The sequence below is a fragment of the Hyperoodon ampullatus genome, assembly GCF_949752795.1.
Source record: "Hyperoodon ampullatus genome assembly, chromosome: 10".
In the NCBI taxonomy this organism is placed as follows: domain Eukaryota; kingdom Metazoa; phylum Chordata; class Mammalia; order Artiodactyla; family Ziphiidae; genus Hyperoodon; species Hyperoodon ampullatus.
Window position 1 is genome coordinate 73,448,181 of NC_136923.1, and position 26,568 is coordinate 73,474,748.

A 26,568-nucleotide genomic window follows, 5' to 3' on the forward strand; every position below is an offset into this window, starting at 1 on the left:
GATCTTCAGCAGCAACCCTGGCCTCTCTACCCACCAGATGCCAGGAGCACCTCCCCAGATGTGATAAAAATGTCTCCGGACGTTGCCAAATGTTCACGGGGAACAAAATCATTCCCGGCAGAGATCCACTGCTGTAAAGGGATGTAATCCACACCCCTGAATTCCAAGAGCCCTAACTTCCAGATTGCTAAATGCATCAGCTAATGGGAGTACCCACTGAACTGTCCAGCCACAGATGGTCACTCTGTGTTAAGTTCATGAGTTCTGTTTATAGTCTTGCAGGAAAAAAAAAATCTTTCGCTGATTTAGCAACCAGAACCTCCATGGTTAGGCACCGAATAAAACCAACATGCTTTTTTCCCGGTTGTTTTTTAAAGTCATGAAAAAATATTCACCTTGCTGAGCATTTTTGATTGGGTAAAGTAAAAGATGATTTCCCTCTCAGGAAAGAATTTACTGTACACCCAAACTATGAATTGAGGAAGCATCCAATTTCTAAAGAAATTCACCAAGGATACTGTCATTTAAAGTCACATCTTATAGCTAGTGGGAAGCAGCCACATAACACAGGGAGATCAGCTCGGTGCTTTGTGACCACCTAGAGGGGTGGGATAGGGAGGGTGGGAGGGAGATGCAAGAGGGAGGAGATATGGGGATATATGTATATGTATAGCTGATTCACTTTGTTATAAAGCAGAAACTAGCACACCATTGTAAAGCACTCCAATAAAGATGTGTAAAAAATAAATAAATAAAGTCACATCTTAATCATCCCCCAACGGAAGTGCTCTATACAATAAGGCAAGGATGGAGTGAAGCGTCCAGCTCATTAAACATCAAAGATAGAAACAAGCTAGCAATTTCTTATGTTCTCTTCAAAGCTAATGCAAAATGTATGTGTCATTTAAAAGAAGTTTTTCATTTTATCTTAAATGTAAATCAAGTGAATTTCTGCTTTAGGATCTAAATATTTTAAAGACTGTTGCTTTCTTCATCTAAGTGACAGACTCAATAAGCAGCATTCAATGCACTCTGGAAAACAGTATTATCCTATATAACACACAAGCAAGGATAAACACTAACTTGGGGAAAACAGGGCTTCATATGAAAGGAGCAACATTCTAATTTTTTCCATAATACCTCTAGAGCTTGCCTGCACAGGTGTGCCCAGCTTTAAGAAACTTGATTTGGGAAAAGCTCGACAATTCAGATGAGTGGGGTACCGGGGGGACTGAGAGTCCAAAGTTAACAATTAAAAAAATATATCCATTAAAATACACAGGGAGCCTTAGATCAGGCCAGTACAGATTCTGTAAGGCCATCCTTTAGTGATCAAATGGTGAACTGGTTTTATTTTAGCTAAATGATGCTTCTAATGTACTTGAAAAGTACTAGGTTAGGTAATTACACAGACACCTTTTTAGCCTGTTTACATGAATAATTTGCTTAGTAAATCTTGTTTGCTTCCCCCAAAGAGTACAGAGATAAACTTTAGCTAAATCTTTGTAATTATGCCATAAAAGGACACTCCTTCTCTGTGGGCTCTCCCACTGCATTTAAATGCATGTCTCCAGGACATGACCTGTGTGACACAGCCCAGGAGGAGTGGGGAGGCACCAAGTAACGAGGAGTGTAAGTTATGGAGGCCAAGGTCCAGTGCAGAGCCTGAATCATATGCTCCCTGAGGGCAGGGATGGACCTGTGTCCTCCAAGCGCGTGGCACAGTGCTTAACAGAGAACACACACTCCAGAAACATCTACGGGCTGAAAGAATAAGTAAATGGATGAAAGACAGAAAAGCATGGCCACATGGACTTCCCTCTGCCAAACTTTCACTGCTGAAAGTACACCTTTTGCAAAGTGCATCATCTCTTAAAGCCAGGCACAGCTGTATGTACAGCTCTCAGGAGTCCCAGATCCCTGGAGGGCGCAGAGACACTTACAGCTCCACAGTTGGGCATTTCACAGATGAAGGAGCCTGAGGGCTGGCCCAGGGCTTGCAGGGGCGGCCCCTCTGCGGAAGCCAGGACCGGGCCTGGTGGTGGCTCTGGAGACTTGGGCAATTCACTCTCCTCTTCTCTTGTGGATTTCCTGTCTTCTTCTGGGTCTTCGTCCTCCTCCTGTACCTCTTCATCTTCTTCACTCGTCTGGTGTTACGGCAATAAAAGCAAAAGGGGTTAAATCCCCAAATGGCAAGTTTAGTGATGAACAGAACCCAGGGGCTAGGAGAGGAGAGAGGGGCTGGACGCTGGGGCTGCATCGGCTTCTTTGTGCATAAGGAAGGGTTGGCAGAGGCCTCTGGGGAGGGATACGGTTTCTACAAGGTTGGTCATTGGACACTTGGAATTCTGAGGGCAAGGAAGTCCCCCCAGCCCACTTTGGGTTCCCTTATCACTTATAAAAAAATATCATAAGGCAGAGGAGAGATTTCTGTATGTAGAGTTTCTCCCCCTTGTTTGAGACCCACAGACCTTGACACTGACTAAAACCCAGGCCGGATACCCCACTTGCAGCAGCTCTGCCTCCCCAGAGCAGTGAGGAGGGTTTTCAAGCAGTAATGACACTGTGGAGCCCCTCTGGACAGAGACTAAAGACCTATCAGGATTTGTTTTTAAAGGTCTTCTAACACACTTCCTTGCAAGATGCCCGAGATATTGATTTGACCTGTGGAAGGCACATGGCCCATGGCATTCTGATGCACTTCTTCTCTGTTCTTGTCAGAAAATAGGATCAGAGGCTGAACCACAGTGACTCTGAAAAGGAGCAGAAATGGAAAGGGATATTCCCTTTTATTTATCATGTGCTATTTTTTTTTTTTTTTTTTTTTTTGTCTCTGATCACCGTCTCTGATCATGGGCACTCTATGAAAAAGAATAAGAAAAATATTTCTATGAATAATTATCCTCTTTGTGACTGTGTCCCCTCCCTCTGCTTCAGAACAGCAACGAGGTGCAGAATTAAGCCCAAGGTCCTGACCTTCCTCAAGGTTAACAAGACAGTTAATGGAATAGCCTGGAGGAGGTACCTGGGCTGGGTGGGGATGGGGGCCAGGGATCTAGGAGGCCCTTTTATTGAACTAACTACCTTACTCTGCAATCTCAGTCCTCACGGGGGTGGGGTGGGGGGAGGGTGTGTGTGTAAGGGATGCTTGCTCCTCCGGGCCTAGAAGGACTGAGGACCAGGGATGGGAATTCTGTGTTACATCAACCTCATTTTAGCTTCTATTTTACAGCACTTTGCGGTGTACAAAGTGTGTTTGCTATGTCACTGAACAGGCTGTAAACAGTCCTCCTATTTTACAAATGAAGAAACAAAAGGGATGTCCGGCTGCCTTCCACCCTGATGGGTCATTTGTCTCTGCTGGGCTCTCTGCACACCCACTGCTTAAAGCATGTGGGCTGGGGGACTTCCCTGGTGGCACAGTGGTTAAGAGTCTGGCTGCCAATGCAGGGGACACGGGTTCGATCCCTGGTCTGGGAAGATCCCACATGCTGCAGAGTGGCAAAGCCCGTGCGTCACAACTACTGAGCCTGCGCTCTAGAGCCCACGAGCCACAATTAGAGCCCGTGTGCCACAACTACTGAAGCCCGCGTGCCTAGAGCCCGTGCTCCGCAACGAGAGAAGCCACCGCCATGAGGGGCCCATGCACCATGGCGAGGGGTGGCCCCTGCTCACCACAACTAAAGAAAGCCTGCGCAGCAACGAAGATCCCACGCAGCCAAAAAAAAAAAAAAAGCACATGGGCTGCAGTTTGGTTTACCCCAGACAGCGATGTAACTCTGGGTAAGTCTACAATTCTTAGAACCTGGAAGCCAGAATTTCCAAGAAGAATAAAGATTTCTGAGAGTATCAGTACCCTGGGATCCAGAAACCACCAGCTTTCTCTCTCCAGTTTGGATTGGGGATGGGAGAGAAAGATAATCCCAGTAAATACGGGCATTTAGCACACTCCTCACTGTTTCAGTATTATCCTTATTTAATATGGTATATATGCATATTTGAGACCATGTATTAATAGGGTATACTTAAGAAATGGTCCCAGTTTCCAGAGGGTAAATTAGGATTAATCCATAATGATTACATTTGCTGAAAGACTTCAATGAATACAGATGTAGGCTTAATACATTTTACAGAGTGATTTATGATATAAACTTACAGATCTCTTACTAGTATAGAATATACAGGTTGATATCACTTAAATGGCCTTATTCTCATATGAATCAACCACCTTCCAATCTCAGAGAATTTCAGGTAAAATCATGTTACATCTAACTCCACGGGTTCGCTCCATTCCTTTACAGAACTGGAACTCTGTGGTCTCAGGTATCAGGCTATTAAGCAGATGGGGGGCCTACAGCTCACCATTTAAAGTAAATTACATGGTAACTTTCAGTGACAATGGCACTTATTTCACAGCAGTTGTTATACAATTTTCAAGTTGTTATGCAAATCTATACAACTTTCTCACCATGCTATTATTTGAAAGCTCTTAAAAGTTCCATAGAGCCATTAAATTACAGATTAAATCATACTGTCCTGTGATTATATATGTCTCATGAACGTAGACAGGTTTGCTTCAAACGGCAATCTACGCATGTTCACAAAATGATTTATCATCAAGCGAAAGCGCTCACCAATGTGACTAGAGATGCAAAGACAAAGGACAAAACCCTAACATGTAGCACTCTGTATCAACAAGTTGGCCATTTCATGATGCATCATGAAAGGAAACATTTGGTATTATTCCAAAATTGGCAGAAAAGTGGGCAAGTGCAGAGCAGGGAGATGGTTATGTATTAGACAAAGTGCTCAAAACCCTGAGTCCAGATAAGAGTTTCTTGAGGAGATTTTTATTTCTCAGGCCTGCAAATGGCATTTGTATTATGAGAAATTTATAAATTAAAACACAAATGCTCAACAACCCAAATTTCTTCAATGACACAAATTTGAGTGTTACAGTCGCTGATGAATGAGGATGGTGATGACAACATATTGAAGGCCTGCTGTGAATCAGGGACTACACACACACACACACACACACACACACTGCTAGTTCTCACAAAAACCCTGAACAATATTTTTTTTTCATTTAGAAAATTTTATTTATTTATTTATTTAGGCCACACCATGCAGCTTGCTGCATCTTAGTTCCCCGGCCAGGGATTGAACTTGGGCCCTCAGAACCTCAGCAGTGCAAGCATGGAGTCCTAACCACTGGACCACCAGGGAATTCCCTACAAATTTTTATTTTTTAAACAAATGAGAAATTGGCCAGAGAACTAATTTTCCCCAGAGCACATAGCTGGTAAAGAAGTTGAATTGAGATTTAAAACCTGCACCATCTGATTCTATAGCCTCAGCCTTCGCTCCTTGCCTGCCTGCACATGTCCACAGATGCACACCTGTCCATCTGGACATGGCTTAGGTTTTCAGCTCAAACACAGAGCTAAACCTCTCAAAACCAATGAGAACCAGCTGCCTTTCCGTGTCAGAGGGAAGGAGAATGTTCCCCAGGCCCCTTGTCAGTGGATCGCACTGCAGGCAACTCAGGCCTGGGACCATGGGGAAGCTGTGCCCTCGGAGCCCTGACCGCTGTCTTCCAAAGTCAGGTAACTGCCTCAGCTGGTTTCTTTTTTTTTTTTTTGCAGTACGCGGGCCTCTCACTGTTGTGGCCTCTCCCGTTGCGGAGCACAGGCTCCGGACGTGCAGGCCCAGCGGCCATGGCTCACGGGCCCAGCCGCTCCGTGGCATGTGGGATCCTCCCAGACCGGGGCACGAACCCGTGTTCCCCGCATCGGTAGGCGGACTCTCAACCACTGCGCCACCAGGGAAGCCCTCAGCTGGTTTCTAGAACTGTGCTGAATTTTGCTCACAGCCAGACCCACAGGTTTGCCTTGAGTGGAAGCAGGAGCCTGGGCAGGGAACAGGAAGCTGTGGCCAGCACTTCTCTCTCGCCTCCTCAGTAGAGCCCACCTTGGCCTCCTCTTTGGCCTGCAAGGGTGGAAGGGCCTGTGACGGTCTCAGGCCAGAAGTCAGGTCACCTGCTGGATGAGCTTGTGCTATGCTGACCTCCTGGCCCCTAAAGAGCAGTCACTCCTCACCCTCCTTCCTTCCCCCCACCTCCCTTGAAAAGTCCCTGAGCTACCTGACTGTGCTCCATCTGGGGGGAATATACTCCCTTTAATAAAATATTGAGGAGAGCTACCCAAGTGTCCCAGGCAGGCCCAGAGGACAAAGAGCAGGACCCCCTCCTAGGACTGTGCCTCCTGCACCTTCCCCGTCCTTGCATGGTCTCAGTTTTTCATTTCCACTTGGCAAACTATCCTCAGAAGGTTGACTGTGTCTTCACAGTGTCCTAAAGGGAGTTGTGAGCTACCACGCTGGCCTTGAATCAAGATTTTCTTGTTTTTTGGGGGGCCTGAGTCATCTCTGCACATTAAGCTCACAGGTCACAAGGTGTGGCTGCACCTGACCCAGCCTAATACTGGCTCCTGGCAAATAAGCCCAAGGAGGTGTGGTGCCTGGGGTGACGTCTTAACCTTTCCTCTTCAGTCTGAGGCTACACACTGGCTCGGGCCTTTCCACCCACCTGCAAGGCACTGCTGGCCCAAGATGGCGCCTGTGCCTAACGTGGTCACACCTTCCTTCCGTAGCAGCCCTCCTCTGCTCAGAATCTCCTGGTTCACCCCCTCTCCTCCCAGGGAGTTCATAGAGGGATTGTTGCCATGACCAGAGCGACTCCTACCTGGGAAAAACGTTCACTCATTCATTCAACAAACGTTTACTGAGTGCTGATATTGTGTCAGGCACTGTCCTAGACACTTGGTAACACCCAAGTTGAAGAGACATCAACTTGCTTTGGCAAACCATATCCTCTGATTTTGCTCTCTTCCAAAACATGACTCTGACAGAGCCCAGAACATTCCAGAATTGGAAGGGACTTTCCAAATCATCTAAACCATCGGCCCCCTTTTACTGGTCAGTAAGCTTAGGGGCCAGGTCCTAGGTCTCCCAGGCCAGGATTCTTTGCGCTTCCTCATTTACTGTCTATTCTGCTCATTCAGAAAGCAATGCTCTGTGTGACCTTGGGTAAGCCCTTTCCCCTCGCTGGGCCTCAACCTTCTGCCTGAGGACTGGTGGAGCTGGATGAGAGAGAGTCCCCAAAGGCCATATCTAAGACTTTCTGGACCTCATCTCATACTACTTTTAAAGATTCTTGGGGTTCACGGTAAACTTTTTCCTTGTGTATGCTACATCTTCCCACCTATAATATATGCTCCTGGGGCAGGGGGCAGAGGCCAGTTAACAGCCCCAGGTCACCCACAGCACTGCAGACATAGTGGGAACTCAATTGTTTTTAGTTGATTGAACCAGAAGAGGCCACGTTGCTTTTTTTTTTTTTTTTTCCATGTTGCTTTTTTAAACATTAGCCACAGGTGAGAAAAGGGCTATTCAGATATAAGACATCACTACTTAAGGCAGTCAAACAAAACTCATCATAGGAAACCCTGAATATAGAATACTGCCATCTCTGATCAAAAGAATGGCAATACCATTCTATTCTACAGATGTCTATTTTTTTTTTTTATATTTGGGTCCAAAAATAAATTTATATATGTGTATATATTTCTTAGCTACGATCAATTCTTAGTTAGGAACTTAGGCTTTGAAGCATTAATGAGTCCAAGTGTTTTTACATTTCTCTAAGAGGACTTGCATTTGCTTGCTCTTAAGTGTTACACCAGGGAATCAGGCTCAGACAACACACGCACCAGCCTTTTGACCATGGCTAAGTTACCTAGGCCCTGTGCCTCAGTTTCCTACCTCATAGAATTGGTATGAGGAGTAAAAAAGTCAATATGTGTAAAGTGCCTCCTAGTACAGTGCCTGGAATGTATGAAGCACTATGTAAACGTCTGTGAAAGAGATTAACCCACATATGTGCTAGTAACACTTACATGGGGGACACAATTGGGAATGAAAGTATAATTACAAATATTCACGATATTTATGAATTCCAAACACATTCCCTGATGGTTGCAGACGAGAGTTTAGTAATCTGTTGTAAGACGTAATTTTTACACACACATACGTGTTTTCCACAACATGTGAGAAGATTTCCCTTTGGCTGTGGATGCAGAGAAGAGAGTTAACCGCAAGGACAAAAGTGGTAGTAATTTCCAAAGCCACACGTAAGGCGTTCAGAGAAGATTTCGATCTAGTGATATCTTTTAAAAAAACTTTTTCTTTTTTTTTTTTTTAAATTAATTAACATTTATTTTTGGCTGCGTTGGGTCTTCGTTGCTGCGTGGGCTTTCTCTAGTTGCGGCGAGCGGGGGCTACTCTTCGTTGCAGTGCAGGGGCTTCTCATTGCAGTGGCTTCTCTTGTTGCAGAGCACAGGCTCTAAGTGTGCGGGCTTCAGTAGCTGTGGCACACGGGCTCAGTAGTTGTGGCTCGGGGGCTCTAGAGCGCAGGCTCAGTAGTTGTGGCGCATGGGCGTAGTTGCTCCGCAGCATATGGGATCTTCCTGGACCAGGGCTCAAACCCATGTCCCCTGCACTGGCAGGCAGATTCTTAACCACTGTGACACCAGGGAAGTCCCTAGTGATGTCTTTAGTAGGTTCTTCATCTTAATACGCAGACAACTTTGGATTGTCTGCTAATGAAGGAAATCAGTACCCAGGATAAATGGTGATGTGAGGATCAGAATAATCTACACACTGCTAACCAGTTCTCCAATAACTGAGAGTTCCTGGCGCCATCTAGAGGCCAACGTTGCTCCTTGGGCATGCTTCACAGAAGCTGTGTAAAATCCGAGTGCGCTTAGGTCTTTCTAAGGCATGTTAGTTCTCTAGTCAGGAGCATCTGTGACTGTGGAAGGATCAGGAAGTGCTATCCCAGAATGTCGGGGTGCCTCTTATAAATCACCCACATCAAGGCTGGAACCACCACGGTTTAACTCCTTCGGTGCCTACCTGTCCTGGAATGCAAGCCAGCCCTCATCTCCTTAACTGATCACTGGGCTGTGGGTCAAACCCAAAACTGCCTTCCCTCTGCCTAGTTATCCCAGGAAATCAAGGCCTTAATCTCACCTGGGAACTGGCCTGTCAGCCACCAGTGCCAGCCACTTAGGGACCTGGGCATGGGGCAGGAGCAGGGACCGAATAAGCAGCACCCGGGCAGCTTCACTCACCACACAATCGTCGATGATTTCCGAGAGCCGTGTCCGGTGTTTCCTCCCTAGCCTCATGATTTTCTTCCACGTGTAGTAGTACTCCACACACTGAGCCACCGTCTTGGACTTCACCTGCCGGGAAAGGCACCTCAAGATCAGCTCCAGCAGTGGGCAGGGTGCAAAGCAGCAAGCTTTTGTGCAATTTTAAGTTTGTAATAGGTATTAGGTTTATGCAGTTGAATAAAAACATACACATGGTGAAAAATCTCCTCCCCACACCTGTTCTCCATCCATCCATCCATCTGTTCCCCCCCTACCCCTGCAACACAGCTGGCCCCTCTTATTCATATCTTGGGTGTCATTCCAGAATTTCTTTACATATATACCAACAAACAGGAAAATATATTCCTCCCCACCATTCTGCCTCACTCTATGTACTGCTTTGCATCTTGACTTTTTTCGCAAGATAGCTTGGAGATTTTCTTCACATTCGTCCATAGAGAGCTCGTTCCCCACCCCCCCCTTTTTTTTTTTTGCGGTACGCGGGCCTCTCACTGTTGTGGCCTCTCTCGTTGCGCAGCACAGGCTCCGGATGCGCAGGCTCAGCGGCCATGGCTCACGGACCCAGCTGCTCTGCGGCATGTGGGATCCTCCCGGACCAGGGCATGAACCCGCGTCCCCTGCATCGGCAGGCAGACTCTCAACCACTGCGCCACCAGGGAAGCCCTCGTTCTGTTTTTTAACCCATAAAGCAGCATGCTTTTTCAAATGCTTGAATGTATTTGGCTCTCCAACTTGTTGACCTTCAAAATCTATTTATGAAAAATGTTCCTTGGTAATCGAACAGAAATATAAGACAAAAGTTATGATGACAAGAGCTTAGTGTTTGCAGAAAACAAGGCTTGCCCTGTTCTCCCCCAAAGGGGCAAAGATAAATGTGTTTTAAAGAGAAAAAAATTCCTTTGTTTAGTTCACAGTGCTCTAAGCTCAAAGTGGGGTTCAATAATGTGGGTTTTCTGGAGGTAGATAAAAAGGCTGGCTGTCCCCTTGGGGGCAGGAACATGGCCACCTGCGTAGTGAGAATGAAAAGAGTACCTTCAGAAGTCTGGTCTCCTCAAAGGGAGCCCCTTCACGTCCACCTGATATCATGAATTTCTACATTAGAATCACCCAGGGAGGGAGGATAGAGTCCCAGAGAAGCCTTGTTTTAAATCCTGCGTTGCCTGGCGAGCACGACACATGAATCCATCATCGGTCAACAAGGTGCGGGGCCTTTAAGGAATGAGGCTGAGGACAGACCAGTCCCGGGGGAAGGTGATCCAAGAGAGATGGGAGCCTGGGAGCTGCTGGGATGGAGGGCAGCAAAGAGTCCAGTGGCCTCCAGGGCAGAGTAAGGTGGGTGCGAATTCAGATCTGAAGATGGAGGCAAGTTGGAGAAAAAGTCCACCTATTCTGATTCTCATCCAGTCAAGGCCGAGGATTAAGGACAGGAGACATGAACCTGGGACAACACTGAGGCCCAGCCCAGAGCCAGTGGCAGCTGTCACCTGGGACCCTGTTCTCTGTGGACCTGAGCATCTTAATAACTCAGTATGGCTCCATCATTCATCAGTTTGCTGAAACACTCGGAATCATTGTAACTTTTAGCTTAAACCATCTCTCAGCCAATTAAGGCCTATTACGTTTATTATGTGCTGGATAAAGTGCTATTTCATCTTTGTTAAAGAGCTCTACTTTGCTGTGAAATGCTATATATGTAACATGTTATTGTTGTTATTATTATTTTTATGTGGCTGCACCACACAGCTTTCGGGATCTTAGTTCCCTGACCAGGGATCGAACCTGTGCCCCCTGCAGTGGAAGCTGGGAGTCTTAACCACTGGACTGCCAGGGAAGTCCCTGTAACATATTATTTTTATTAACACTGTCCTTATGATCAGGGGCCCAACACCAGAAACTCTGCTAGGGGGATGGCTCATATTCTCCCTTCTCCAATCCCCCCTCCCCAAATTCTGTCAGAAACACTATAGATCTGTCAAATACACATGAAATAATTTATATAAATTGTGAACCAGAAGGCTCAGGTCTATTTATTCTGACAGAATGCGTGAATTACACATTTTAATTAAGATAAGAATACCCCTCCCCCCCCACTGCCACATCCAAATAATCTATATTCTCCTCCCCCCACATCCCTAACACCAGGGCCAAGCCATCCATAACAAATACCATCCTTTACCAGCAAGAGATGGAAGACATTCTTTTGGTGAGAGTCTTAAGTCAGTAACCAAATAATTCTATATATCTTTAGGTGTACAACTTCCCAAATTTGGTTTCAAGTGAGCAATAGGACAAAGAATACTTACCATCTTCTGTACAAAAATAAAGTCTTTGTTGTAAGTGGCTAGTGCTTTATTAAACAGTTTTCTTTCTAGGGAGGTCCACTTGTCCGAACCTACAACAAAACACACATTTCATAAAAAAACAGCTCAGTTCTCCTCACTTGTGGTTGCTGGTTCACTTAGTTAAGTTACAAACTACAACTGTTCAGCATGTGATGGAATACATATCACACTCCTTTCTGAACAGGAAGTGCAGTGTAATGGTTAGGAGCCCTGACACCTGGGTTCAGATCTCAGCCGTGGCCTTGACCTTGGCAAGTTATTGAGCCTAAGACTCAATAACTTGTAGGTTTTATTACCTACAAATGGGAATAATTCTGATTGTCTCCACCTCTTAAGATTTCTGTGAAGGTTAAAGAAGGTAATGCCCAAAAAGTGTCTAGCTTAGTAACTGGAAAATCATGAATGCTTAATGGAGTTTAGCTACAGTTTTTATGTAATTAGGATGAGGGCAAGCATTCACGTAGCAAGTGATCCTCACATGTGCTGGATTCAGCAGTCTTCACCCTCAAGATATTCACAATCTAGTGGGGAGAAAACCAGGAGGCCCTGCATTCAAGGTGATGATTGCGAGGATGAAGGGAGGGGTCGGGTGCCGATGGGGCACAAAAGACGAACACCACACTCAGGTTAGGGCAGCCGGGAAGGCTTCCAGGTGGAGAGAACACCTGAGCGGGGTTTAAAAAGACACAGAAGCAAGTCAGGCAAGAAGGAGATGGAAGGGAGTTCTGGGGAGAGAAAGTGGCATGTGCAAAGTCAGAAGCAAGCAGTGAGAGGACATGTCATTCATTCATTCATCCATTCGGCAGATACTTATTAGGTGTTTACTACATGCAAGACACAAGGGGAAAAAAACCTAATACTTATAAGTGCTTACTATGTGCCAGGCTCTAAAGTACTTTACAGATAGTAGTCATTTGGTTCGACAGACAATCTGTAAGATTGGTATTACTGCTACCCATTTTACAGATGAGGAAATGGAGGTGTCCAAGAAATAAGCAGTAATCCAGTACGGCTCAACTACAGGGTTCCAGCAGAGGGAAAGCAGATGAGGCTGGGAGGTGAGAGGGACTGGTTCCTGACAAATCTGCAGACCAATGAAGAAGAGGCCCTGCAGTGCCGGGCTGGTCCATCTTGCCTTGCTGGCTGAACTTGACATTCATGTCAAAGCAGGATATGCAGATGTTTACAGAGAATGGTACTGGCCTCTTTCCAAGGCAAGTCCTACTTCTGGGGGCTCAATCACTGTGGCTGGTTTGCAGAAACTCAGCCTCATTCTAATTTTTTGAATTCCCTGTATCTCTGATTCTTTGAATGGTACATGGCTGGGCTTTTGATAAGCCTCTACTTTTCAGAGCTGTAATCCCCCAAACTATAGCATTTTTCCTTCCAACCAGAACAAGCCCAAGATTTCCATTCTGCTATGCTTGACGGAGGGGCTAAAGTAAGAAAACCTGAATTGCTTCTTCCCTCAAAAGGCTGAGCCCAAATCATTCAAACAAGTGAAACCACGCCTGGCAGGCAGGCAGGAGGCAGACAGCCTTGGGTCCTTGAGAAAATATGTGACTCAGTGATGTCAGCTCAGATTTCTGAAATAAACACCTTCTCTGTGTGACTCCCTGATGGGTCCTTAAGCCAAGAGCTCTGGCTCCAGATGCAGGATATGCTCTCCACAGCTGGGCTGCTTCAGGCCTCTATAAAAGTAGGGCGACCACCTGATTTCTTTGGTTTGTGAGTTTCTCTCTTTACTTCTAGAAGGAAAGCAGCTTTCTGATTAACCCTCGGAAGAAGGAAGCCTCTTCCACAGGTTCTGGAGACCAGGACATCTCTGGTTGCGCAAACCATCGTAACAGGGAGAAGTGGGGCCACAGGTTTGGAGAGGCTTTGCTAGAGTGGATGTGAGCAGAGCAGGTCGGTGGGGTTTGGAGCTCTGGAGCACTTGCATCACCATTCCTCAACTTCTGTCCAACACTCAAGGGCTTTGGGTCCCAGTTCCCATTTGCTCCCATTGCCCAGAGGCAGAGACAGAAAGAGCAAAACAGAAAGGCTGAACCAACAACTGAAAGACCAAAGAAGAGTCATGGCTCCTTTTAGGTATCCATTAAAACAGCAAAGAGAGATCAGAGAGGCAATGGTGTAAGAGGACCATGATGGGGACATGTCACACTAGCTGAGCCCCTGGACCAGCATATAGGGAGGTTGCTGTGCTGCCCTGATGCAGGTCCAGTCTGTGCAGCTCTGGGTTGCAGCTCACATAAGAAGTCAGGGAATATTTTGCTGATGAAAACCCCCAATTAGATGAATGAGAATCCTTTCCACCCTCAGCCAGATCCTACGTTTCCCAAGTCAGAGTGCAGCTCTAAGCCTCCATGAGACACTCACAGGGCCACACAGCCTTCTCAGGCCAGCACCCAGCCTCTATGGTGGACACACTTTCTTCCACCCCATGCCAAGCTTGTCATCTGATTACTGCCCAAACCGCAGTGTTAAGTCCCCAGGTCTGTTTACTTGTGAGAGGTATGTCCCTACACGTCCCCAAATGGCCTTCCAGCTGTAACCCCAAAGAAGGTGAAGTGACCTCCTGGACCATCTGATATGGGGGATCCTCAAGCCTCATGGGGGAAGGAGGCCTTCTCCCCATCAACTCTTTGGTGGTTTTTAGGGCTGCTGCTATGTGATGGGGTCTTCAGTCTTCCAAATCCCAGAGTGTCCACCCCACACCACCAGTCCTGGATTGGAAGTGGGCTGCACCCTCGCAATTTCCTCTCTGTGCTGCCCCCCACCTGAGGGCTGCGGTGGGGAGCATGTGCTCAGACGGCGAGAGATGGCTCCCCTACGTAATCCTAGGGTCTGCGCTTTAGCACACGTGACTGTGCTGTGCGTGCATGTCTGTCCAACAAGGGTGTCCACAAACTGAGAGGCAGAGGCGGGGCCAGACAAGCCCATCGGTTCTCACGCTCCATCTTCACCGCACCCTGATCATGGGATTGCCCGCAGGGCTGAGAATCCACTCCTGGGCTCTTGGGCTGAATTCCCAGGCTGAAGCCGGGTATATAGACATAATATCTGGATGCGCTTGCCCCAAATAATAAAGTCACTGTGCTGTGATAAAAGGGGTGACTTTAATCAGGAGACCACAGGCTGCGAACCTGGTTCTGCCCCTCACTCCTTCTGGGGCCCCTGCAAGTTTACTTCTCTGAGTCTCAGTTTCCTCTTTTGTGACTTGGGGATCCTGACAGTCATGCTGTGACTGGCAGCGTTTAGTCCGAAGTATGTGCACAGATAATGTTTTAGATCTGGCCACTCGGACGGCAGATTCCAAATCAGCCGGCAGCCGTGGGACACACGCTGTCCCCTGCTGACATCTGTGGGCACTCATGAAGCCCGCCGGTCCCTGCAGCGTTCCCTGTTGTGTGTGTGCTCACCCACAGCCTTACTCTGGGCTACCTGTAACTTGCAGCCTTCTCCTCCCTGCCCCGAAATCCTCCTGTAATCCCGACAAGGCTCAGCGTCTCTCCTCCTGGGGTCTGTCTGGCAGGAGCATTTTCCTCATTCTTGGACAAGGTTTTCTAAGCCAGCCCTTCTTGGATTCTATTTCTTGAACAAAGTCCAGGATAAAATGCAAAACCGAGGCAGGGGGCTGCCCCAACTCCTCACCTGCCCTCCCCCTTTGAGATCCCTGCTGTCCACTCAGCATGTCCCTGGGGTTGATGGGCTGATGACACACCCTTCCCCCCACCCCAATCCATTCTCCCTGGGGATTCCTGGCTAGTGGGCTATTACCAGCAGGGGTCCCTAACAAGACGATTAAGGCTAATTACAAACAGCCTAATTAACTGGAGGAAACTGGTGCTGGAACAGTATCCAGAGGAAAAACGTTCTGAGCTTCGGTTGCTGGGAAACAGGCTCTGGATGGTGGCGAAATTTGGGGCAATCTATAGCGAATGCAGGCAATTAAAAAGAGACATGGAGGGGTGAGAGAAAGTTTGGGCACAGTATGTCTTAAAGAGAGCCTTTCTGTCTTCCTTTCAAGCTTTTAAAAACTGTTCTTGATGCTGTTGTTATAGCAGTTACATAAGAAAGACACGTTCATTGTAGAAAAAGGAGGCCCTGTTTTTACACCAGATCTTCATTTCCGTGAAAGGTTTTCCATGATGGGTGAAGACTGAGTAATTTTTTTAGGGGTGCAGGTGAACCAGGTAATACCAAAGTTCCCTCTGAAGGCCAAAGGCAGGGAGGCCTTGATCTGAATCCAGAACCCGAGCTTGTCCACTAGCCTCTTTTCCACAAGTGCCACATCAGGCAAAGCAGCAGAGTGAGTATTAACTCCGTTCCTGCCCTTCTGGGGATCACTCTCCAGCTAGCGACATGGGCTAAGAATGCCTGTGAGATGACTTTACAGCTGCGCTTCTTGAGAAATATTCTCTGGAGAACGTAATTTTGTCTCTTCACCAAACTGGGGCAGCTTCCAAGACAGAGACCAGGCCTCCCCCCGACTGGACGGGTATATTCCCTCCAGGTCTCTCCCATCTCCGGAGTCAGGTCAGGGCTCAGGACCCAGTGAGTGCTTGGGCTGTGGTGGGGGCCCATAGTAGCCTCTGCTGAACCCTTGCCAAGACTCCCAGGGCCAGGTCTGACACCCCTCCACTCCGTGCCCATCTGCAGGAATGACCAGCTCAATGGAAAAACCAAGGACGCCAGAAGCTCTCTAATCACAACCAGGCATCCTTGTCACCCTGACAGACCCACACTCAAGCCTTCCCCACCCAACCCAACCGCTGACTGGGAGCCACTGCAAACAACCGCTGCCACTTATGGGCGGAGGGTGCGGAGAGAGGTCTGGACCGGGCACCTTGGTGTGAATTAGAGAGACTGGGGGCCACTGCGACAGCCCCCTTCCTCTGAGGATCTTAACAGGGCTCTTCCGGGATTGCCAAGCTGCCCCAGATCTGGGCAAGCTGCCCACCTACACTGATGTCTCTCCTGGGCCCCAGCACTGGTCTCTCTTTCCTTTTCTTACTGAACTGCTTGGGATGGGATGGGGTGGGGTGGAAGGGCAGGTCAGGAGGGAAGTGATTTTCACAGGCTCCTGTCTCTGTCTCCCCCCAATTCACAGTCTGCACCCCTGAACCCAGCCTTGCCACCTTCCCTCCAGGGCACAGGCCGGGGAGGTCTGACCTCTCTCTAGACAACTGGAAGCCTGGGGTGCAATGCCAGGGCCGGAGTCGGGCGGGAGTGACACTGGCCACAGCCACAGAGCTGGAAGCAAAGGAGATTTCAGAAGACAGTGTCCCGGCGAGGCTGGACCTGAGCTGACAGTCCTGCTGGAGAGCAACCCAACAGGGCTTGGCACGAAGGCCAAGGCAGGACGGGGCCACGGGGGTGGGATTCACTGATGCCCGGAACCAATCAGAGGGTGGGGCGGTGAAAAGGGCGGAAGGCGGTGGCGGCTGGTAGCTGGGGCACGTGACGGGGGTAGACTCTGTGGCCTCCTCTGTGGTCTGGAAGGGAACCGCCAAGGGGATGGAGTCAGGCCAGACTTCAGAGATCTGTGACCTTTGTCCTTTATGCTCATAATTCTAGAAGATTCTCTGGGGCCCAGTCTGTGGTCACTTCCTGGAGAAGAGAGATTACTGGCAGACCTAGGCGAGCACCCTTTTCTTGGGGACACACAGCTAATGGGACACCAACCCTTCACACCGGACAGCTCCACCTCTCTTGTCTCCAAGGGTCAAAAGGATTCTGGAAGCAACAAGAGTGCTTCCTGGTCTGCTTATAGGGGAAGGGTGCAAGGGATGGGCAAAGGATTTCCCAGGAACCCCCAACCCCCGAAGATCACTGAATTTTAGCAGAGTTTAGGGCCTTCTAGTTTCAAAGCTTTTAGTACTATTTTAAGGTTGTTTGGGGTGGAGGTGGTTTCTAGCCCATAGCTTTCCCGTCTCTTTTATGTCATGACACACACTAAAAAGATCACAATACCTGCTTGGCATGCTGGGAAGAACTGGAGGGGATTTGGGGCCCAGACAAGGCTACTCACAGCTGGAGATGAGCAGCCCAGAGGCGCCGGCCACCCCAGTCACCCCGGGGGCCAAGGGCAGCCACAGCAGATGCTAGGGAAGTCTCTCTGCTAAGCAGAGAAGCCTGACCCAGGCTCCAGGAGGCTGGACGGCCCATCAGGGTTTAATGGGCAGCAGATGACGGTGGGAATTAAGAGGACTGAATTGCTTCCTTGGCAGATTAGAGAGAACTCCCACATCTTCTACCCACACGTGGGGCAGACACCAAGCAGGAAACGATGGAGACAATATTAAGAAACTGGCTCCTTGAGGCCACGGGGTTACGTGATGGATTTCTTATCCAATGTGTCCATTCTGTGCTCGCCTAGTGCCAGCAGCAGCCTGTGCGCCGGGAGCGATCCACAGGCAGGCATCCCGGGCTTGCTGTGCTCAGGTGAGTGGCTTCTGAGGCCTTTCCACCCTGTGATGACAGGCAAGAGGGCCAACTCGGGAGAGGAGCCCGTTCTGCAAGGCAGATGGTGGGGGGGCGGGTCACAGGGAGCCCCCTGAGAACACGCCGGAATCTGCAGAACAGCCCTCACCTGAGGCCACATCTGGCCGCCTGGACCAAGGACTGGAAAAGGTATTTACTGGGTCCCCAAGGCCACTGAAGTACTTAGCACCCCATCTACGCACGGTCCCCCCAGGCACCAGAGACACCTTCAAATGATTAACAACCAAGGGGCATTGGAGGATCCAGCCCTCTCTGAAGCAGAGAACCCAGGCAGGCTCATGGAGACCCCCAGAATGGACAGGGCTACTAGTTAACGGAAATACAAATGTTGACTTCAACTTCATTGTCACCGCAGGTTCCCCAGCCTGTTTCACTCTCTCTTCACGATTCTCACTATATTCAACTCTCCAAGGTGTGTCCTCTTTCCCTCGTAATGGTGATGCCATCGTTAATCCACCCCCTCCTAAGAGAGACTTGTATGTATATGTACGTGTATGTGTACGTGTACATATATCTGTGTATGCACATGTATACTTGTGCATGTACACGTCTTTCTCCCGCCATTGGTGATCTGTCATTTAATAACTGCCAACCCCTCAGACTCCAAACTGCACAGGACAGGACTCTGTCTACATCTGTCACCATCACTTCCGTCTCTTAGTGCTCAGCACAGTTTCCTGTACGTAGGAAGTGCTCATTAATTGTTCAACCAATGAATAATAAAGCTACTAGACTGTGCCAGGCAGTGGGCTCCATATACTCTCTCAAATCTTCACAAAATCCTGCAAGGGATGGAGTATGAGCCCCACTTTACAGGTGAGGAAACCAAGGCTGCAGAAGGCCACGGGGTGCAGGCAAGATGTGAACCCACGTCTACTGATCCCAAAGTCCAGGGGCCGCTGTGTGCTGTTGCCTCTGTGGTCTACCCTCTGTGGCTCTTCCTCCGGGTGCACTGATCTCACTGCTGCACATGCGGGCCTTGTCCCGTGTCGCCCAGCTCTTGGCACACCCATGAGGGGCAGGAGCCCAGACAGACAAATGCCCGACAGCGACCAGCCAGCGGATACAGCTGCCCCACCATCTACGCCCCAGAGGCCTTGAGAGCACAAGCGGCCTTGAGGACAGAATGGGTGCTATCTGTTATTAAAAGGGGACACAACCAACACGCAGACAGCCCGCTCTCGGGAAGCAAGGGGGCACAGGGCTCCGGGCAACCTACCGGCATAGTGGTAATTTGCTAAAGGGTGACATTTTAACCTGACTGGCTTCCGCAGCAGCAGCATTTCCAGAGCAGCCTGCAGACCCATGGGAGAGAAAAGGCGAGAGTCAGTCACGGGGCTTGTGTCCTCAGAAGACCATCTGCCTAACAGGGAAAACGAGCCAGCATTGCAGGGCCCGGGGTTGGGGGGCTGGAAGGAAAAACAGAGGAGACTCCCCGATTTGAGGTCTTCCTTCTGGTCAGCACCCAACAGGACTCATCATCCTAATACCTCCTCCACCCATGCCTGCAGCCAGCTGGTCTTGTCACAAAAACACAGGTGGCAGCCAAAACCCCACTCCTTCCTTGGTGAGGGCCCCAGCTTCAGAGATATGGTGGAGCCTCCTCTGTTTGGAGGCTGAGTCTCTGAGGAAATGAGTGGGTGATTTGGAACTGTTTTTGCAGAAAAATCACATGTTTCATTACAACTGAACATCAACAGCTATATTAGTAATAACTGTACTACACTGTCCTTCCAGGGAGCCTTGCTAAATAACCCTTTCAAATCTACGTCCTTCAGCCTCACTGACTTTGTTTAAAAAGTGGTGCAGGTGGAGTTGAGCTGTGGATGGTTTGGGGATCTCAAATCTTGCTACTCCAAGTGTGGTCCATGGACCAGCAGCACGGGTATCCCCTGGGAGCAGGTTAGAAATGCAGCACCTTGGGCCCCACCTCCAGAATTGCTGAATAAGAGCCTGCATTTTAACAAGACTCCCTAGGTGATGTGCATGTATGTTAACAGTTTGAGAAGCGTGGCTCTGCAGCACTGATCTTAAAAGGTCAAGGAGAGTTCTCCAACGTTCTAGAGAACCCTTGAAGGGTATCAGTAATCTCATGAGAAGGTAGTATTGGGACATTTGTTTACTTTCACATTTTCATAAAATCAAAAAGGGCAGGAGGTTAGCTCTGGTATAAGAATCATGTATTTACTAAAGGGGAAGCTGAGGCTGGTGACGAAGTGCTCCAGCCAGGGGTCCAGGTTGAGCAGGCAAATGGTCAGCTCTGATTCTGGGAAAAGGGCACCAAAGTTCTGGTTTGGGGATGCCAGAGAACTGTGCCAAAAGTGGAAGAATGACACCAGATGGTGCACAGCGAACATTTCACTTTGGTTAGGGGAGCAAACGGTTCTAAGAACGTCAAACTCTGGCTGATTTCCAGGTAGGGAGGAGTGACGAGCAGAGTATGACAGGCTATTTTGGGCCAAGCCTTGCTTCAGGAAGGCCTTCTACTTCCATCACTGCAGACCTGTTCCCCGATGTGAATTACAAGACTGCTGAAAAGAAATTCTAGTTTCCCAAAACAGATGTGTAAACAGAAATCCAACTGGAGGTTTTCTGCAGGCTTTCAAATCCTGGCCTACTCACTGAGATAAGGAAGATGGGAGGCACACCGACTGGTCATCATCCTAAGAGTTGGTTGGGGGGGGCATGAAACAACACAGAAACTTGGTAAAATACTTTTCAGAATTCCAACATGAAGCATATGAACTGGGAAGCCTCCTTTTCACAGTTCCTTACCATCACATCACCTTTGGCCTCGAAGAGAGAGTGCAAAGCAAATTCAGAATTGGTCCCTCCACCTGGCAACGCACTTGAACAGCACAAATTCAGGAGATGCTCCACTGTTGGGAACAAAGAGAGGCCACTGCATCAGAAAGAGCTCAGGGTCACCAGAAAGACAAACCGATCCTGGAGCCAGAGGCCCCCGGGAGAGAATCCAGCCCTTCCTGCCCAGTTCTTCCCATGCTGCCAATACCTCTTTGCTGGAAGTCGTGGTTTTCCAGCTCTGGCCAGGGCTTCCAAACCAGTGTGGCCTTGTGTGTGTCCTGGGCCAGGGCAGAGACATCCTGGAGTTCTGGGATCTCCGCTTGGAATCTCACTCCAATGTTGATGCGTCTTTAATCGCAAGAAGAAAAACAACAGTGTGGTCTTCAATTTGAGACCAAGGGCAACTGTCAGGGACTTGAAAAAGAAGGAAACCAGTTCCTTCTGCAAGAAGAATGCAGGCGCATTTCCTCACAGTGTGATCTGAAGATTCCAGGCATGGCCTTTCTACTGGGATAAGGAACAGCTTTGAGATTGGGGAGAGATGCTGTGGGGAGCAAGGGAGAAGCCTGCCTGGGGCTTCAAAGCTCCCTATAACTGGGAGAGGGAAGGTCCTAATTCCAAGGGAACAGCTGCCAGAGCACGGCCGAGGGTACCACTTAACCCAATGGGACAAATACAAAGTGCTTATTCCATTTTTTAGCCCTTTCAGACCACTTTCACATAAATATCCCATCTGAACCTCACCAAGACCTGTGATGTAAGCAAGGCAGTGATAATTATTCCTACTCAATAGATGAGTTAACTAAAGCTTAGAAAGGTTAACTGGATCAAGATCAAATAACAAAACGGTGCTGGAACCAGGTTTCCTGATTCCTGACTCAATCTACTCACCACTCTACCATCTGGCCTCTTCTGTACTTATCCATGAAAATAACCAGCTTTCTCTTCCATTATACCCCCCAACTCAATTACTCAACAAGGCCACTTGGAGGATCAGCCAAGAATCTTAGGGAGGGGCTGGGGGATCAAGGGCATTTGGATGGAGCCTCGTGGAGAGCTAGGCAGAGCTAGACAGATGTCTCAGTGTCACTGGGGATGTGAAGGCATGTGGCCCCAACCAAACTAGCTCACGGAGCCACAGATGGGGACGCCTGGTTCTCCAAACACAAGGCTCCCTGCTTTTAATGTTTAGTCTTTAGAAAAGGCCTTGAAATACTGGCAGTTACAGGGAAACAACAGTACTTGAGAAATACCACGATCATACATTTTCTGCAACTTCTTGCCCAGTGGCCACCCTGATCCCAGAAGCACTAGCTACACTTCTCAAAGCTCCCCATCCCTTTTCTAGGCTGAGGCTTCTGTTCTAAAGAATAATTGGCTTTTCCTTACGGTTCGACATCAACGGTCTGCTCTCCAGGCCCTGGGGTGACTGTCACGTTGCTGCCATCGATGCTGTCTGAAGCACAAAAACCAGGGGTCACTGGTCAACAGGGAAGGGTACTGAAGAAACCAAATGAACAGTTACCTAAACAGTCATGACAGGACCCCTCTCCTACCCAACCCATGCCGGAGTTACCCCAGCAGTCTCCGAGGAGTTGGATGGAATGTGGAGCAACGTGGCTTAGCGTTTCCCCACTTCTCACACAGGGTAAGGAGTGGCCTGCTGCCCCACTCTGGTCTGCTAAGCTTTTTATTTATTTATTTTTAAAATTATTAAAAAATAATTTTTGGCTGTGTGCGCAGGGCCTGTGGGAGCCTAGTTCCTCGACCGGGGATTGAACCCAGGCCCTCTGCAGTGAAAGTGTGGAGTCCTAAGCGCTGGGCCACTAGGGAATTCCCCTGTTAATCTGTCTTATTTCTATGAAACTATTCTTGCTCCAGAAAGAGATCCTGGCTACAGGCCTCTCCTGCTTGATCTTTTTTTTTTTTTTTTTTTTAAATAAATTTATTTTTTATTTATTTTTAGTTGCATTGGATCTTCCCTGTGGTGCATGGGCTTTCTCTAGTTGCGGTGAGCGGGGGCCATTCTTCGATGAAGTGCACAGGCGGTGGCTTCTCTTGTTGTGGAGCACAGGCTCTAGGCCCGTGGGTTTCAGTAGTTGTGGCACACGGGCTCAGCAGTTGTGGTTTGCAGGCTCAGTAGTTGTAGTGCATGGGCTTAGGCGCTCCGCGGCATGTGGGACCTTCCCGGACCTCGGCTCGAACCCGTGTCCCCTGCATTGGCAGGCGGATTCTTAAGCACTGCGCCACCAGGAAAGCCCTCCTGCTTGATCTTTACACAGCATGCTAAAATGTGAAGGTGTGGTCTTGCATATAATCCCATTTGTACATCTACTTAGTACATTTATTTTGGGTGTCTTACACGGTTATCCACAGCACACTTCAACTGTTTTTCCTTATCCCAAAGAAACTCTGATTATCGCTCTACGCGTTAGTCTCCGCGGCTAGACTGCGTTTCCCCTGAGAAGAAGTATTCTAGTTATTTCTAGCACCTAGCATATTGCCTGGTACACAGAGTCGAGCCACTGCCAAGGTCTGTGGAAAACGAGACGATAGAAATGGGAGGCCTCCTGGGGCAGCACCCAGCACAGTCGGGGTGCCGCCCCCGAGGTCGCGGACGCGGGGACAGGGCCGACTCACTGGGGCGGCAGAGCAGCACGCGAGGCGTGGGCGTCAGGGGCGTGAGGGGCAGCTGCGGATGCGCGCCGGCGCCGTGGCCAGAGATGAGCACGTTGCTGAAGAGCCCCGAGCCCTGGCGCACCGGGCTGAGCATGGGCGGGGGCGTGTAGGGGGGCAGCTCGTGGGCGGGGTCGAGGAGCAGGTGGTCGCCCAGGACGCGCGGGGAGCGCAGCTGGCTCTGGTACAGGGTGGCGCCAGAGTGCGAGGCGGCGAGGTTGGGCGTGTAGGACGGCGGAGGCGGGATGAAGAGCGGCTCCGGCCGGTGCCGGAACTTCTTCTTCTCCGGCGCGGTCTTGAGGGCTTCCTCGGCTTTGGCCAAGCCTGGCTGATGCTTCTTGGGAATTTCCTACAACGGGAAGAATGACCCGATTCAAATACTCGGGCTTTTTCCACAGGCCCTTTCCACAGGTTGAGGGAAGGGGGGACTGCTGTCCTAACGGGGACCCCTCCTCCCTTCCACTTGTCTGACCGCAGCATCCTCCGCCTTCAGAAACGGCCACATCCACTTCAGACAAGGCGAGATCTGGTGGCTTGATTAGGGAGAAAACTTTGGTTTTGGAGGAAATCCCTCATGTCTGGAGAGGGATGGGGGTGGTAGGAATAGTGGGTGGGCAAGAAAGAATAAATTCACATTCTTTATTGCTTATCACTGCATTCCCATCTGGTGAGTGGAATCCAGCTGAGTGGGCCCTTTAATTCCCCACTGCTCCCCGGGGACAGACATCGGGGACAGATAACACATGTTCTGAGAAGGCGACAGAAGAATCTATTCAGGGAAGCTGGGCAGAGGCTGTGGGGCAGGAAGAGGGGGTCAGGCCTTGGCCAAGGCTCCCGGGGCCAGTGACCCACACTGGGCTCTTCTTCAAGGTAACCTTAGGGTTGAGGAGAGCCATCCCGGATCTTTGAGGCCCGTCTCATGTGCTCCCCTAGAAGTGCATCTGGTGAGCCTCCCCGCCTCACCACCCCTCATTACTGCTCCCAGCACTGGTGGCTTATCTGTGGCAAACCCTTCTCGTAGGTTGGTTTCCTGTCAGCAGTGTTAGTTTATTTTATTCCAGCAGAACCAAGCATCTTCTGGAAGGAAGATCTGCCACATGGATACAGATATACTAATAAGTAAACACACGCACGGAAAGAGATAAGCGGGGCATGCCAAAGCCAAACACAAACAGACTTGGTTGTGTGCCAGCATCAGCCCAGAAAAACCGAGAGCTGGGTGTGGCTGGAGAGGCAGCCATGCGGTTGGGAGGGGCTGTGAGGATACCTGCAGAAAAGTTCTGGGCAGTCTGTGGTCCCCTCCCAGGCCCTGCAGGCCAGTGCTCGTCACAGCTGTGGTCCCTGGCAATTCCTGTGCCCAGGGTGGCACCTGACTAGGAGGCAGCAGGGGGTGATGGGAAAAGTTGGCTATGGTCATGTGACCAGCCTCCTCCAGGCCATGTGACCTGCCCCAGTCACCCCTCAGCTCTGGGCTCCTCTCGCTCAGGGCCCCTTCTGCTGCCTTCAGCACTTCAGGCTGCCCCTCCTGTCTCTCCCTCAGCTTCATCGTCTTCTGGGCTGCCATCCCAGCCCCTAGGAGGGGAGTCTCAGGAAGCAGAAAGGTGAGGAAAGGGGAAGGGGCAGCGGGGACCCCCAGGCCCCCAGGGGGCTCTCCTTAGGTCAGAGAGCCCCAACCTGCTTCCTTTCCCCACCAGGGGGCTCCTCACCACCTGAGGCTGAGGTGGAGAGAGAGGGCTGAGGAATGGGAAGAAGGTGCACGTGCCCCCAACTTGGGGAGCAATCCTGACACCACACCTGGTTCCTGGGTAACTGATGGGGTCACCTGAGGACCCCGAGTGACTTCAACCCTGCACTGGAATCCAGACCTCTGACCACAGAGCCAAAGGCCCCTTTCGGGCTCTCTCTCTACTTGAGCCTCTGGGTTCTGTTACAACAGCTCTATTCTGGGACTTTCCAATCCTCCAGGCAAGGCTCTGAGACCCTGGGCCAGGGAAGGCCCCCGGAATATCAGACCTGGATGTCACTTGGGAGGAAGCATTTACAGAGTTCCAGCCAAGCTGGAGACAGGGCGAAGCGCTGAGAGGTTTTAAAAGCACCCCAGAGAGGTGACAGTCACTGAGGAGGCCAACACCACCCCCGTCCCCCAACCCCAGATCAGGGAGAAACTGAAGTTCTGAGGGGAAGGGTCTCAGCTGGCTGCATCCCAGATGGCTAGGAGCAGAGTGGGGATTAAAACACAGGGCTCCTACTTGGACATTTTGATTTCTTTATATTAAGTGTCAGGACCTTGCTCACACTTACTCAAGTCCTACCAACACGCTTCCATTTCGGCTTATCTCCTCACAGTATCTCTCTCACCCTTCCCACAAAACCAAGTTCACCTCTGCCTTCAGAACCCTACTTCAGAACCCTACTTCAGAACCCTACTTGGAACTCTCGTGAGTTCTAAGCAAACTCACCTCAAACTTCCCTTGCCTCATCCCAGTCCCTAATGACCTTAGCTCCCCAGGTATATTCCCCACCAGCCACACGCAGGGCATTGCTGCCTTGCTTTGTCTTGAACTGGGGCAGGGCTGCTGCCTGGGGCTCTGACCCGTGTGACTATGAACGTTACTTTCTCCAGCTTCAGGCTGAGAGTTTCCAAAGGGTAGAAACAGCATCCCTCCCACCAAATGAGGAACTTGCCTGGGCAAAGAGGGGGCTTGGCTGTGTCGTTTAATCTCTCTGCCTGTTGCTGGCCCCCAAGACCTGCCAGCTGATGAGAATCCTCACCTCCAGAGGTTCTCCATCTGTCTTTCCTCTTCTGAGCCCTGATATTACATAGAAAACCAAAAAGGCTCTTTCTGGATTTTTCTAGTTCTCTTAATTATCCTCCTTATCCCTATTCTGGCCCAACACCACTCGTGTCTCCTGGAATCCCAGCAGCTACCTATCCTGTGAGGACAAATGTGACTCAGCACACTACCCTGTACAGGGGAGGGGACAAATCTGATGTAGTG

General features: G+C 49.5%; 1 protein-coding gene across 6 annotated transcripts in view; it reads right to left on the bottom strand.

Moving 5' to 3' along the window:
- TRERF1 (transcriptional regulating factor 1) overlaps positions 1–26,568 on the bottom strand; it is a gene marked incomplete at its 5' end in the record, with an annotated part of 45,599 nt that overhangs the window by 11,941 nt on the left and 7,090 nt on the right. For all 6 annotated transcript variants that reach the window (XM_079712944.1, XM_079712943.1, XM_079712941.1 and 3 more), the window contains 8 exons: positions 1,944–2,147; positions 9,195–9,308; positions 11,543–11,631; positions 19,308–19,383; positions 20,864–20,967; positions 21,102–21,241; positions 22,283–22,349; positions 23,534–23,918. In XM_079712944.1, the coding sequence (XP_079569070.1) occupies positions 1,944–2,147; positions 9,195–9,308; positions 11,543–11,631; positions 19,308–19,383; positions 20,864–20,967; positions 21,102–21,241; positions 22,283–22,349; positions 23,534–23,918 (1,179 nt within the window). The remainder of the gene's footprint in view (positions 1–1,943; positions 2,148–9,194; positions 9,309–11,542; positions 11,632–19,307; positions 19,384–20,863; positions 20,968–21,101; positions 21,242–22,282; positions 22,350–23,533; positions 23,919–26,568) is intronic.